The sequence below is a fragment of the Macadamia integrifolia genome, unplaced genomic scaffold, assembly GCF_013358625.1.
Source record: "Macadamia integrifolia cultivar HAES 741 unplaced genomic scaffold, SCU_Mint_v3 scaffold924, whole genome shotgun sequence".
Lineage (NCBI taxonomy): Eukaryota > Viridiplantae > Streptophyta > Magnoliopsida > Proteales > Proteaceae > Macadamia > Macadamia integrifolia.
Window position 1 is genome coordinate 38,146 of NW_024870582.1, and position 13,537 is coordinate 51,682.

A 13,537-nucleotide genomic window follows, 5' to 3' on the forward strand; every position below is an offset into this window, starting at 1 on the left:
TTTGGAACTCCACCTTTGGGAACATCACCTCTCGGGTCTCTTCTGCACGGGACAAACTCCACTCCATCCAATCTAGAATCCAGAACGATCTCCTCAACCCTATCCTTGTTGAGGAAGAGAAATCTACCACTTATGATTTAGCTTTGTTGCTTGAGCAGGAAGAAAGCTTCCTGCGCTAAAAGCCCGCATCAAATGGCTTGAATTGGGTGTTTCCAACTCGGCTTATTTCCATCACGCTCTCAAAGCCAGAAATGATGCCAACTCCATCTCGATGCTTGTCTCCTCCTTTGGGGCTGAGCTCTTTTCCCTATATCACATCAAGGCTGAAGCCATCTCTTACTTCCAGAGGCTCTTCAATTCCCCCTTTCACTCCCACCCCATGCCTCAGAATCTCCTCAACAAATCCGTCCCCATTGATTTTATTCCTTTTCTCCAATCCATCCCCAGTGAGGAGGAAATAATCTCAGCCATTCTTACCCACAAATCCAACAAAGCCCTGGGCCCTGATGGTTTTAGCATGGGCTTCTTCTCTGCCTGCTGGAGTACCATCAGAAATGACCTTATTTCTGGGTTCGGAGTTTTTTCTTCAACCCAAATCAAATTGAAGGGGTAAACCATACCTTCCACTGCCTCATCCCTAAAAAGGATGGAGCAGTCTCCATAAATGATTTTAGGCCCATTTCTCTGTGCAATATCCTCTATAAGTTTGTGGCCAAAATCCTTGCCAACAGAACTCAGAAAGTAATCGAATCCCTCGTCAACCCAAACCAATCGGCCTTCATTGCTGGCAGGAGTAATTCTAATAACATCATGCTCTGTCATGAGATTTTTCGCAGTTTCGTTCATAAGTCCCACTCCCCTGTGACTCTCCTCAAGATTGATATCCACAAGGCTTTTGACACCATTAGCTGGGATTTTATCTCCAACATGCTTCTTCAAATGTTATTCCCGCCATCTTTTGTTCATTGGATTTGGGTTTGCATCTCCTCCCCCTGTTTCTCCATTCTTGTGAATGAGAGCCCGACTGGGTACTTCCCCTTGGGTCGTGGCATCCGTTAAGGATGCCTCTTTTCCCCTCTGTTGTTCTCTCTTTCCTTGGAAGTCCTCTCTCACTCCAGTCAATCTACGGCCAACCTCCACCTCATTTCTCCCATTCCCAAATGCAAATCCCTCCTCTCTCATTTGGCATTCGCCGATGACATCATGATCTTCTCTAAACCAGATCCTCTCTCCATCTCCACTATCATGTCCACCCTTCATTCCTTCGAATCCATATTGGGCCTCAACATAAACCTCCTAAAGTCCAATATTTTCATTTCTGGCATCACCCCCGAGGTCTACGTCCCGCTCTCTGAGCTCTTTGGAATTTCGCTTGGGTCTTTTCCTGTGAAATACTTGGGTCTTCCCTTGATATCCTCTAGGCTTTCCACCCATCATTGTGCCCCCATGCTGGACAACCTCAAGAAAAGGATCCAGCTCTGGAAAGTCAAGATTCTATCTTTTGCTGGCCACCTTCCCTTAATCAAATCGATCCTTCAATCCATGTACCTCTATTGGTCTAACACCTTTGCCCTTCCTGCCTCCATCATCAAATCCTATGAAGGGCTCCTCTGTTCCTTCCTATGGAAAGGCTCTGACTCCTCTAAATTCATGAGAGACCCCTAAGTTGGGAAAAGGTTTGTCTTCCTAAAGTAAAGGTTGTCTTGGGATTAGAAGAATCAAAATGATCAATTCCGTTGTTATTATCAAGCTAATTTGGAATGTTGTGTTAAAGCACAAAAGCATTTGGGAGGATTGGATTTACTTGGGTTTTCTCAAATCTAATTCCCTTTGGATGATTCCTTCCATTCCTCATGCCTCCTGGATCTGGAGGAAGATTCTTGACCACATACATGTTGCCCTCTCGGCTATCTCCTTTGTCATTGGGAATGGTCATTCTATCTCCCTCCGGAATGACCCCTGTTACCCTCCTAGAATCATTTCTCATCTTATCTCCCCCAAATTCATCTACTCTTCTGGCCTTCCTTCTAATGCCTTAGTCTCTGCTATTCTTTCCCCTTCCGGCTGGTCCCCCTTCCTCCCTCCTCCCCTCCTCGACCTTTGGTCTATCCTCTCCCCTCTTCCCCTGGGTCACAGAGGAAGGGAGGACAAATGCATTTGGCTCCCCTCCCCTTCTGGATCCTTTTCTTCTGCCTTTGCTTGGTCCTTAATTCGTACCCCTTTCCTGATGGTTCCTTGGCATAAGGTAGTCTGGTTCAAAAATCACATTCCTCATCATAGCTTCACCCTATGGCAATGTCTGACCAATTGCCTTTCCACCCAATCTTTTCCCTTTCACCGTCATATTCTAGTCAACCCAGCTTGCTTTCTCTGTACTCATGGCAAGGAAGATATCCCGTACCTCTTCTTCTCTTGCCTTTTCTCTTCCCACATCTGGAAATTTGTCCTGTTCAAATGTTGGAGGACCAGAAGACCCATTCTTCCTTTCGATAGAGGATGGACCTGGATTGATATGACTTTCTCTGGTTCTTCCATTTGTGACACCGTTGGAAGCTTGCTTTCTGTGCCCCCATTAACCACCTCTAGATGGAGCGTAACATCTGTAGATGGACCTCCAAATCCCGTTCCTCGAATAAGATTTGGAAAGCTATCTACTTTGATGTTAAGTCCAAAACCTCTTCCCTTCTATCTCGACCAGCCAAATACACCTCCAGAAACTCCCACATCATTGATGCTTGGAACCTTCTGGTGGATTTCATCCATCCCACTTAAGGTCTTTCTGGGTTTTCACTCTCCCCCCCCCCCCCCGGTTGATGGCCATTGTTGGTGATTGCTTGTTTTGTATTGGCCTTTTTTAGTTTTGGTTTTGTGTTTGGCCCTTGGCCTTGCTCTTTTGTTGGTTTAACCCCCCCCTCTTTTTCCCTTTCATAATCTTCTCTTCTTAGTAATAAATTATTTATTTATCTAAAAAAAAAAAATAGATCAATGTTAGAATCAGGTCAAGTTGGGCCAGGCCGAGTTGGGCCAACCCAACCCTGCCGAGCCGGATTGACCCTCATAATTGGGTTGGACAGGGTTTGGACTCAGGGCGGGTTTGGGTTGTTAGGGCCAAACTTACACCCCTAATTTCATATATTGAAACCGAATCCATTTATAAACAGTTTCGGTTTAAATGCTTTTTTTCTTCTATATATATAATTTTTTTTTCCAAACGACTTATTTACCTTTAAAATTTTGGTGACATATTTTAACATTGAATTGTATTATTTATTGTTATATATTTATTTTCTAATAGGTGTTTAATGTAAACTTAATTTTTTTTATTGAAATGTATGCAAACTTAACATTGAACGACCTGAGCTTATTATGTATATGTTAATCGGTTTAATTAAACAGTTTACCAATGGTTTAAATATCAAATTCGAAACCGAACCATTTATTAAACTGTTTCAATTTTAAATTCCAAAACCGAATTGGTGCAATATGGGTAATTTTTCCCACACGATAGAGTATGGGAAACCCTCTCCCTTATTATTTAAGTTCTCGAATGAAAAATAGACATGAAAATGTATCTAAGCCAATGGTAACAGTTACAAGATTATGTTATGTACGATTCCATTTTCATGTTTCACCAATAAATATATATATATATATATATATCCATGTTCAAATCCAGACCGTCCAAGCTACCAAGGAATTCCAAAATCCGAAAAAAAAAATATAGGCATATTGGTCATCCAAATCGACCCTACCCGAACCAAGGGAGCTTAAAAATCGCCGTCCTATTCTTATCGTTTGCGAGTCCTCAGGGGTAAATACGGCAAAACAAAAATTCAAACGGCTACCAAACATCCGAAAATTCAAATGGCTACCAAACAGCCCAAAATTCAAATATTCAAATGGGTGAATTAAGAAATACCTGATCGAGTGCAAAAGCCAGAAACACTCCCTTGCCTCAGAGCCTCTTCTTCGTCCCCTCCTCTCCTCCTCTCCTCCTCTCCTTCTCTTTCAATCAAACACAAGCCAACCACTGAAGATACATGCAGCCATGAATTCTTCTCCCACATTTCGTCTCCCCGCCTACGAAGCAAATCTGTTTCTCCTCTTCCTCCGATCGGGATTTTAGGGGGCGAAGTCCTATATCTCGCTCTTGATCCCATTCCCGTGCCTTCTCCCCAACCTAAGAAAACCCCTTCGCCTTCTCATCTCTCTTTGAGATCTTCAACTAACTCTCTTCCTCTTCAAGAACTGTTACTCCTTTCTCCTCCCCTCTTTGACGATCCAGAACCCGGCTCCTTGAAAGAACGGAAATGGCGGAAGAAGCCCTTGAGCCGGAAGGCCATTGAAGACGTTGCAAGAGCAGAGTTGCTTCCATGGATCTGCCGGCCTCTCCCTCCCAAGAAACGTAAGGAGATCTCGGAGGCGAATGGAGCTAGAGATCCAAAAGAGATGGATGAGGGTCTGTGTGATAAGGTTGGGAAACCAAGGAGAAGAAAACAGGTAATCGGTCGAAGGGAGAATCTTAGTCTAGTCCCTTTAGTTCATTCTTCAAGCTTATCCCCAAGTATATTCAGATTTTCAGTTCCTCATCTTGCATTTTTCTTCTTCTCTTCCCCACAACCCACCCCTTTCGTACGACGCTGATTCTTACCATTTTGATGCTTATTTCTTGGTACCCAGGAAGCAGCGATGAAGATCAAAGTAGCCTAGATCGTATTGGACTGCTGATATCCGACCTTATTATGTGGAATGATGCTGCCAGATCAAGCCTCTGGTTCGGGTTTAAATCCCTCTGTTTCCTATCTTCTTGTTTTACAATAGTATTGAGCTTTAGAGGTAGGCAATTCCCTCTGTCTTCTCTGGACTTACGTTCTTTTAATTTGCTCTGATTTTGGAGATATGAGTAGGCTTCTCTTAATCTTTTGCAGATTTTATCCCTGGTTTCCCAACTTGGGCTTTATCATTTTCTGCAATTCATTATCCCAAAGCTATAGACCCCACTTTCTCTAAATGTAGTCAATATTTCATCTCTTTTCCTGGGTTATAGAGGTGATATCAAGAATCCAAGATGCAGGACTTGAAACTGAAAAAAGCCTTGCTATTGCTAAGACTAGAGAACTCTTCTAAGCCGAACCATTGATGACTCTGAAAGTGGGAACATCAGCTCAGTGATCCTTCTTCTTCCCGTCTTTCTGATTGACAAATCAGATGCTCCAAAAAAAAATCCCATGTTTCCTCGTGCAGGTAGCATCCGTACTCTTATACGGCCCTGAATATGGCCATTTCATTACCTTAAGGAAATTAATTGCAATTTGTAAGGAAAAAAACGTCTTAAACACACATCCCTGAATTTTATTTGCATCTTCTAGTGCTTTTACCTTTCTTATTTAGACAAATTCTGTAATAGATTCTATAAATCTCTGCAGGATTCTTTGAAGCTTCACTGCCCCCAAGTTCTATTCTTGTTACTCTGAGAAGATAAATAAACAAGGAAATGTGGAGTTGGAACTTGCCTCTGTTTCCTATCTTCTTGTTTTACAATAGTATTGAGCTTTAGAGGTAGGCAATTCCCTCTGTCTTCTTTGGACTTACGTCCTTTTAATTTGCTATGATTTTGGAAATATGAGTAGGCTTCTCTTAATCTTTTGCAGATTTTATCTCTGGTTTCCCAACTTGGGCTTTATCATTTTCTGCAATTCATTATCATTTTCTCTAAATGTAGTCAATATTTCATCTCTTTTCCTGAGTTATAGAGGTGATATAAAGAATCCAAGATGCAGGACTTGAAACTGAAAAAAGTCTTGCTATTGCTAAGACCAGAGAACTCTTCTAAGCCGAGCCATTGATGACTCTGAAAGTGGGAACATCAGTTCAGTTATCCTTCTTCTTCCCATGTTTATGATTGACAAAACAGATACTCCAAAAAAAAAATCTCATGTTTCCTTGTGCAGGTAGCACCCATACTCTTATACGGCCCTGAATATGGCCATTTCATTACCTTAAGGAAATTAATTGCAATTTGTAAGGAAAAAAACGTCTTAAACACACATCCCTGAATTTTATTTGCATCTTCTAGTGCTTTTACCTTTCTTATTTAGACAAATTCTGTAATAGATTTTATAAATCTCTGCAGGATTCTTTGAAGCTTCACTGCCCCCAAGTTCTATTCTTGTTACTCCGAGAAGATAAATAAACAAGGTAATGTGGAGTTGGAACCATCGCATTCACAAGTATGCAAGCCCATGTGTTTTTCAGTCTCTGGCCGTCTTAATATAATGAATGTCTACTTTGGTTAAGCAGTGAAACTTGAGATATTGTGTATGGGAAGCATAGGGAGCTTGCTCTCACAAGAAGATTGTGGCAGCATCACCAGCTATCGTATTTTGGAATCATTCTTCCGGAAAAAACCAGTGTTTTTGCAGGTACCACCATTGTCATATTTCATAGCACATTTTCTATTTCATCCATTGCATACAGTCGTACATATTCAGAGAATACATGGCTATTTGATTAACACAATCAGCACTCCAAGTCTCCAATAAATTAATTTTTTTTGTCAGTGTAGTCAAGACTGCTTTGCCTGGCCGGAATCCCTGTGCCTTACTGAGTAACTAGGAGGGGGTGAAAACGTGAAATATTAAAAGTGTGTAAAATACAATGTCTGTAATGTAGTATTGATGCATTATATATTGAATTTCTATAATTTATATTCAATAAAACAAGAATCTTTGAAAATAATTTTTGCTTCACATTCAAGATACAAAATTACAAAATAAATTCATCCAAAAAAAAAAGATACAAAATTACATGTAAGCCACCACCCCCCCCTAAAAAAAAAATTTTTTTTTTTAAATATCTAGGGCAAGCCACCACCTATGTTCCTTGACTACACTTGTTGAACCAAACCACTGATAAAAAATCCAATCTGGTTCCATAATTTACAGTTTTATATTTTAACTTTGAAGAATATAGATGCAAATTCTAATATCTTCAGTGGCAAACCTGGGCTCTCTTCAAGCAGTACAGGTTAGATATTTAAAGCCTTGGAACTTAAATGTTTTAACTGGGGTTTTAGGAATTCAAAGGAAATATTAAGGTTCTTTAAATTCAAGAATCAATGTCAACGTTCCTACTTCAAGAATATGATGAATTGTATAGGTGTTTGTCATTTAAGTTGTATTGGATGGTAGTGTTCATGTGTATTTTTTGGGAATATGATGGATTGTATAGGTGTTTGCCATTTAAGTTGTATTGGATTGTAGTGTTCGTGTAATGTACTTTTTGGGAATATGGTTGCTAACCCCAATCATATCAAAACAAAACTCACATAAATTTTTTCAGAAGAAAATTAATTAAGACAAGTGGATGGACAGAAATCCAACATTTGCTCGCTTGCTCTTTCTTATTTCTTCTTCCATACCCCAGAAGCTACAAAATTAAGATAAAAAAATTTGGTATAGGTGCAAATACTGATCCAAGGGAGCTTCATTCACGAGGTTTGAGATTCCAGCTGATCCCAATTCACTAGGTTTAAGAAACTAGAGCTGATGTTGCCATTGTAAGAAAAAAAATTTTGTCAGACACTCTAGCACTCTCAAAATTTGGGCTATAAGGCTGCTTCTTAGCTTACCAAACAATTCACTTGAAATGCAAATTATTCCTTAAAAAATATATTATCCTTCAAATTTCTAGATCAACATTGTTAACATGTTGAGATGGATGAGTGGGAAAACTAGAAAAGTTAATTACGAAATGAAAAAAAAAATTAAAGCAAATTTAAGAGTAGCTCTAATACATGATTAATTGAGAGATTCATTTTAGGTGGTATAGAATATGGACATGTGGAGCTGAGGCGAATGCTCCAATAAGGAGGGGTGATATGATTTAGATTGGAGGAACTAAAAGTGCTAGGGGTAGGCCTAAAATGACTCGAAGAGAAGTGGTGAGGGAAGTCATACATAGCTTAGACCAAGTAGCAAGCTTTGAATAAAGTTTATTGGAGAAGGAAGATCCATGTGGCTGTCCCCATTTAGTTGGGATAAGGTTGAGTTGAATAATCTACTTACCGAACAAAAGATTGAAATTTAATTCATTATCACAGTTCTAATATGGCTGTGACACATCCTTTAAATAGGAACAGTACTGATAACATGATAAACAGTAAGTCCTCGTGCATAATCTGACTTTGACAATTGTACAGTTCTGTGTAAGTCCTCGTGCATAATATGACTTTGAAAATTGTATAGTTCTATGTGCTCAGTGCTTCCATCATTTCCAAGTTTAAGTAGGGATTCGTTTCTTGTTCATGTTTCTTGGTTTTCCGTTGTTTCTTTTCGTGCATTCATTTTCAATGAGCAATTGCATTACATGTATCGAATCCTAGTGCATAATTAGGCTCTGACAATTGTATAGTTTTGTGTGCTCAGTGCTTCCATCATTTCCAAGTTTAACTAGGGATTCGTTTCTTGTTCATGTTTCTTGGTTATCCGTTGTTTCTTCTCATGCATTCTTTTTTAATAAGCAATTGCATTACATGTATCCAATCCTAACACTGGGGGGAGGCAGTGGGTTGGAGGGGGATGGCAGATATTTTGCAAATCTAAACTCCAAGGTTGTGGTTGCTGATTTAGGACAGCATTGGAGCATGAAGGTGTGTTTAAATCTGAGATTAGAGGGCACAATCTGGACCACTTGGTTTATTGCCCAATATAGAGTTTGCAATGATTGTGCATATTGTGTGGTGCAAACTATTCTTATATTGTCTGGACAAACTTTTTGCATATTGCATTGATCAGTCATGGAAGGAGATGTAAGGGTCTCTAATTATATTGTCTGGACAAACGTTTTGCATATTGCATTGATCAGTCATGGAAGGAGATGCAAGGGTCTCTAATTATGACTTGACAGTCTCAGTCTTTGCACTAAATACTTATTTTGTGCTGATGAGTTCTTCCTAGTATCATGTTGGAATAGTTTCTAAATTCAGAAACCAATCACTAAGATGCATGCAGTCCAAACTGATTTTGGGTGCAGAGCACAGGAACTGTGAGAACTTGGCCCACACTACATCCATCAAGAATATCACCAATCAGTCCCACACATAAAACAAAAAAAATTGAATTGCTCTTAATCAGCAGAGAATGAGATTCTCACGGCATTTAGGAAATACCCTTGGTTTATGAAACTGTATGAGAAGAAGATAATGAGCCATATGGACTTCTTTGTTAACAAAATGGGTTGGGGAACGGGCAGTTATCATCACGTACTCGCAACTTCTCGGGCTTAGCTTGGAGAACAAGATTCTTCGATGGTGTTCAGTTTTATAATTGCTGTAAAACACAATCAAATTGTTTTTGCATTATGAGTCTGATGTAACTAATAAGATGGAAACTCTGAGAAGAATGTCTCTTGAGTTCAGATTGCACAAATTAGATGTTAGACTCACTAATTGATATGTCCTACATACCACCCTTGGTATATCCACATCTTAGTCACTTGCCACTGCCTAGGCTAGCACCATAACAATTGTGCCCAATTTTAGTGAATAGGTTTCCACATCATCACCTAGTCATGTATCTAATTTTAGACAAATCTGATTTCTCAAGCTAACCATCATAGTGGTTCCAAATTTTGTTGGAAAAAATTAGTTTTTTCTGGAAATATTTGAACTGCAGGGACCATTCAAAAGACAAGAGGGAAGTCGAAGCATGGTGGATCCTTTGGCTGAGGTAGGTCACCAAATTTGGCATATCCAAGGAATTCCTCATCGATCAGTTGGTCAAAATGTCATATAATCTTGTCCATGTGGAAAAAATCAGTGGTCTTGTGGGAAGGGTTCCTAAAATGGGCATGTAGGAACCCTTCTTCCCTAAAGGACAAGGTTATGTAAACAATATTGATAAGAAAAGGATTTTAACCATTCTGTTGACACATAAAGAAACCTAAAAAGAGAGAAGAAATAACCCTAGACATCTAAATTTTCACTGTTTTTTGAAATATTCATGCTAAGGTTCAACACTAAGCCAAGGGAGGAAAAAAAGGGGTGTTAACTTAAGAAATGTGGCTATTAGTAATCTATCAAGTGGACTTTATATTCCATCCCTTCCAAGAATAAAACCCAAACTTTATAATTCTTTTGGGGGTGCTCCTGCATCATCAAGTAATATTTGCACTATGATATAGGATTAGGATAGTGTAGGGACAAGTAATATGTGCCAACCCCTTCCATTTCAGCTGTTAGAATAGTCTGTTTCTGCATAATTAGATAGTTTAAAAATTGTTCCCTGATTTAAGTGTAATGATTAAGTACCTGCAACATTATAATAAGGGAAAGAGGATGTTTTAAACTATATTAAGGCACTTACAAGTTGTAGTAATGGATTAAAATCTGTGAGCATTTGAGTTTTATTGCTTCGGTTATTAGATTCTGCACCTGAAACTTGAGTTTCCATTCCTGGCTGAAATCCATGAATTTGAGAAGCCAAATGATGAGCAAGCTTTGAATCTGATGAACATATGTGCAGTGCACATGTTAAGGATTTTCCAGATGTAGTCTTCTCATATGGGATCAGTGATGAGTACAGGTACTTTCAGAAACCGACTTGGTTTTCTGCTGGAGTTCTAATTATCTGGGATATTGAATAATAATCTCAAGGCATTTCATTATCATCATGATCTTTTTTATTATAAATCATCTATCGAATAATAGTTCTTGAAGCATATCATAAATTCAAAAACATCTTAATTGTTATTTATAATTACTTGTTCGCGACTTCATTTATTGAAATTGCAATGATACATCATTCCTAGCTAGACATCATTAGCTTTTCTGTACCTTTTGATACATATGTATTTTCCAAATAGTTACTTTCAATTTCTTTTAGGAAGAATAGCATACTAGCAAATAAAGTTTATATGAGGCAGCCACACAAGCACAACTTGGTGCCAGCTTTGTTTTGAAGGAGAGATCTCACTTCTGCCAAAGGCATGCCAAGTTTCTTTTTATATCTTTGATCTTAAGAAAAAAGTGTCCTGCTGTTGATACATTAGATTAGAAAGATTAATGATACAAGCCAAAGGCAAGATGGAGAAGGACTAGGACTAGGACTAGAGAATGCCAGCTATGCAGATGGTTTAAATTTGCATTTGGGAGAAACTTTCTGAAAATTAGAAGAAAAAGGAAGAATAAGTAGAGAAGTAGAAAAACCTATGCAATCATACCTTGAGAGAAAGCAACATTACTTAGCTAGAAGAAGCTTAATTTTCAGAAAAACTAGAACTTTGGTTGTTGGTGCTATTGCTTTATGTATTTTAAGTCTAACTGATCAGCGCAGCAGCAACTAACTTATGTTTTCCTGACTTAGTGATGCAACTTGAAGGATTTGACGATTTTACTCTTACCTCTTCATGGGAAAGGTATCCTAATGTTTGTTAGAATCTCTCTTTATGTTAACATAAGATTTACTTCATCCTGAAGCTAGGAGACTAGTAAGATCTGAAGAGGTTAATAAGATTGGGGGTAGGCCAAGTGGGCCAATGGAGAGGATTCGATGTGGAGATTCGCAGGGCTAAGTGTGAGTTGGGGTGGGGGAGAAGGGTTGGGGTTAGACAGCTAATGGGAATAGTGTCTTTGTTGATGGTGAGCCGAGATGCTTGGGCTGAACTAGTTTCAAACCTGAGTCAAATAAGGCTCCAAGGTTAGAATCCTTGATTTAGGTCAAAGTAAGATATATTTCTTGCAGAGCACACGACAGATGTCTAATATTTGTTATACCTCCACTAGGTGGGAGTCTTGAGGAGGTGGTTTGTTCCTCCAAATATCAGCTGCAAATTCCCACTAGTTAGGAAGATATAGGTCCTTAAGTTCTGCCCAGAAATCCTCCTCCAGTGGCTATCGCTGGATATGAACAGAACAACACCAGTAGCAGATCAGATAGTTAGTAAAGAGCCTCTATGCTTCGAACAGATTAATTAACCTAGAGAAAATTAAAGAAATTAAAGGGAAAAACAGAAACTGATGGAAGGATGAGAAGGGGGAGAAGAATGATGTGGATTAGGCCTCTCACCATCTCCTTGGGCTTCTCACCCATCAAATATTTTTGGACAATCCCATCCCTCAGTCAACCCTCTCAACCATAGAAGAAACTAGTCAATTTTTATCTGTCAAAATCTCTGCTAAAAGGAAACAATTACTCCTCTTAATGGAAACAAATAATATAAGAATCTATTAACAAAAGGAAACTAGTAGGGAAAATAGAAACTGATCCTATTTGAAAACTAGTTTTTTCTACGAGCATAAAATCCTATTTTTAGTGACTTTCTAATTTTCTTCCTCCAGCTGTATCCATGCTGATCAAGCTTCACAATAAGTCAAAGTAACTGCCCAATGCTGAGATTGGTAGCAAGGATTTTAAATCTTTCAGAATCTTTCTTGGGATTTCCTCTTGCTTGCTGATTAAGCTACATGAATAAGACAACACAACACTTAAACTGAAATCGGTAGGGGGATGTTTGGTCTCTAGAGCTGGCTTCTTCAAGGATGGACTGCTGGGATCAATTGGCTGGTTTTACTGGCCCTCCTTACTAATGCTAATCAAGCCATCTACATCAATGATCCAAGGGTTAGATTGATGGCTGTAATAGGTGGAATAAAATGGAAAGTTTGGAAATAGAATTAGCAATATCCCAGAACTAAAAATCTATTAAGCAGATCAACACAAGGATGTCAAGGGACCTGCTCAATGGAGATGGACGGTGAAATATCTCAGCCAACTGAGGTCTGGATATATAGATTTTACTAGAAAATAGAAAGTAGTTAAAAAAAAAAAAGCTTAATGTTACTATTGATGGGATCAGTGGATGAAGTCTTAATTCAGATTGAAGGCCCTCGAATGTAGGTCAACACTTCAAAATATCATAAGGATCTGATGTTCCAATCAAGAACAGATGAATTCAGAAGGAAAATACAGCCAATAGCTTATAAGCACAGGGTGTAGGATGTAATAGTAATGGCTCCAGCAACACTCTGTATCACCAACAGTAGTTCCTTCCACAATAGCACAACAAACAATGGTCATAGCTACAAGTGGACAGCCTCAATAGGCCTAAAGTTGCTGAGAACTTGAAATAGAAACAAGAGAAGATGTGGATATAACCAAGGCCTCTCACCTATGGCTTTGTTCAGTATCTCACTAACCCCCAAGGCACCTCTTACCTCAATACTATTTCCCTCAACAAAAAGCAAGACAACAAAGACACAATAGTCAATTTCATTAAACTTAATTAAAATAGTTTAGGGGGGCTCTATGGCTCTTACAATATAAGGAAGAACAATCAAGTGCACAATGCTCCCACCAATCCCTTCAAATGAAACTAATAAAAATGGAAAATGCTAAAAGAAAGGTCCACACATTTAGTAGTGGTCCTTGGACAACAAGTAACCAATAAATAGAAACTAAGGAACAACTACATAACAAAATAGAAACCAAAGTAACTATGTGGCAAGACAACAAAGGCACAATACCATTGTTGAGCTCAA

General features: G+C 38.9%; 1 protein-coding gene and 1 long non-coding RNA gene across 2 annotated transcripts; both read left to right on the top strand.

Moving 5' to 3' along the window:
* The first annotated feature begins 2,512 nt into the window (after positions 1 to 2,512).
* LOC122070443 lies at positions 2,513 to 4,833 on the top strand. Its single transcript, XM_042634595.1, has 3 exons — positions 2,513 to 2,773; positions 3,937 to 4,500; positions 4,681 to 4,833. The coding sequence occupies exons 1-3, from the start codon at positions 2,513 to 2,515 to the stop codon at positions 4,708 to 4,710; spliced, it is 855 nt and encodes a 284-aa protein (XP_042490529.1). The 3' UTR covers positions 4,711 to 4,833.
* Positions 4,834 to 5,949: 1,116 nt separating this feature from the next.
* On the top strand, positions 5,950 to 6,747 carry LOC122070440. The gene is made up of 3 exons (XR_006137785.1): positions 5,950 to 6,021; positions 6,134 to 6,198; positions 6,301 to 6,747. It is a non-coding gene; the product is annotated as an uncharacterized LOC122070440 (long non-coding RNA).
* Positions 6,748 to 13,537: the final 6,790 nt, after the last annotated feature.

Coding starts and splice junctions, on each gene's coding strand:
- LOC122070443 (XM_042634595.1), top strand. CDS start 2,513: ATGACTTTCTCTGGTTCTTCCATTTGTGACACCGTTGGAAGCTTGCTT. Junction 2,774..3,936: donor TTTCATCCATCCCACTTAAG/GTCTTTCTGGGT, acceptor CGAGTGCAAAAG/CCAGAAACACTCCCTTGCCT. Junction 4,501..4,680: donor AACCAAGGAGAAGAAAACAG/GTAATCGGTCGA, acceptor CTTGGTACCCAG/GAAGCAGCGATGAAGATCAA.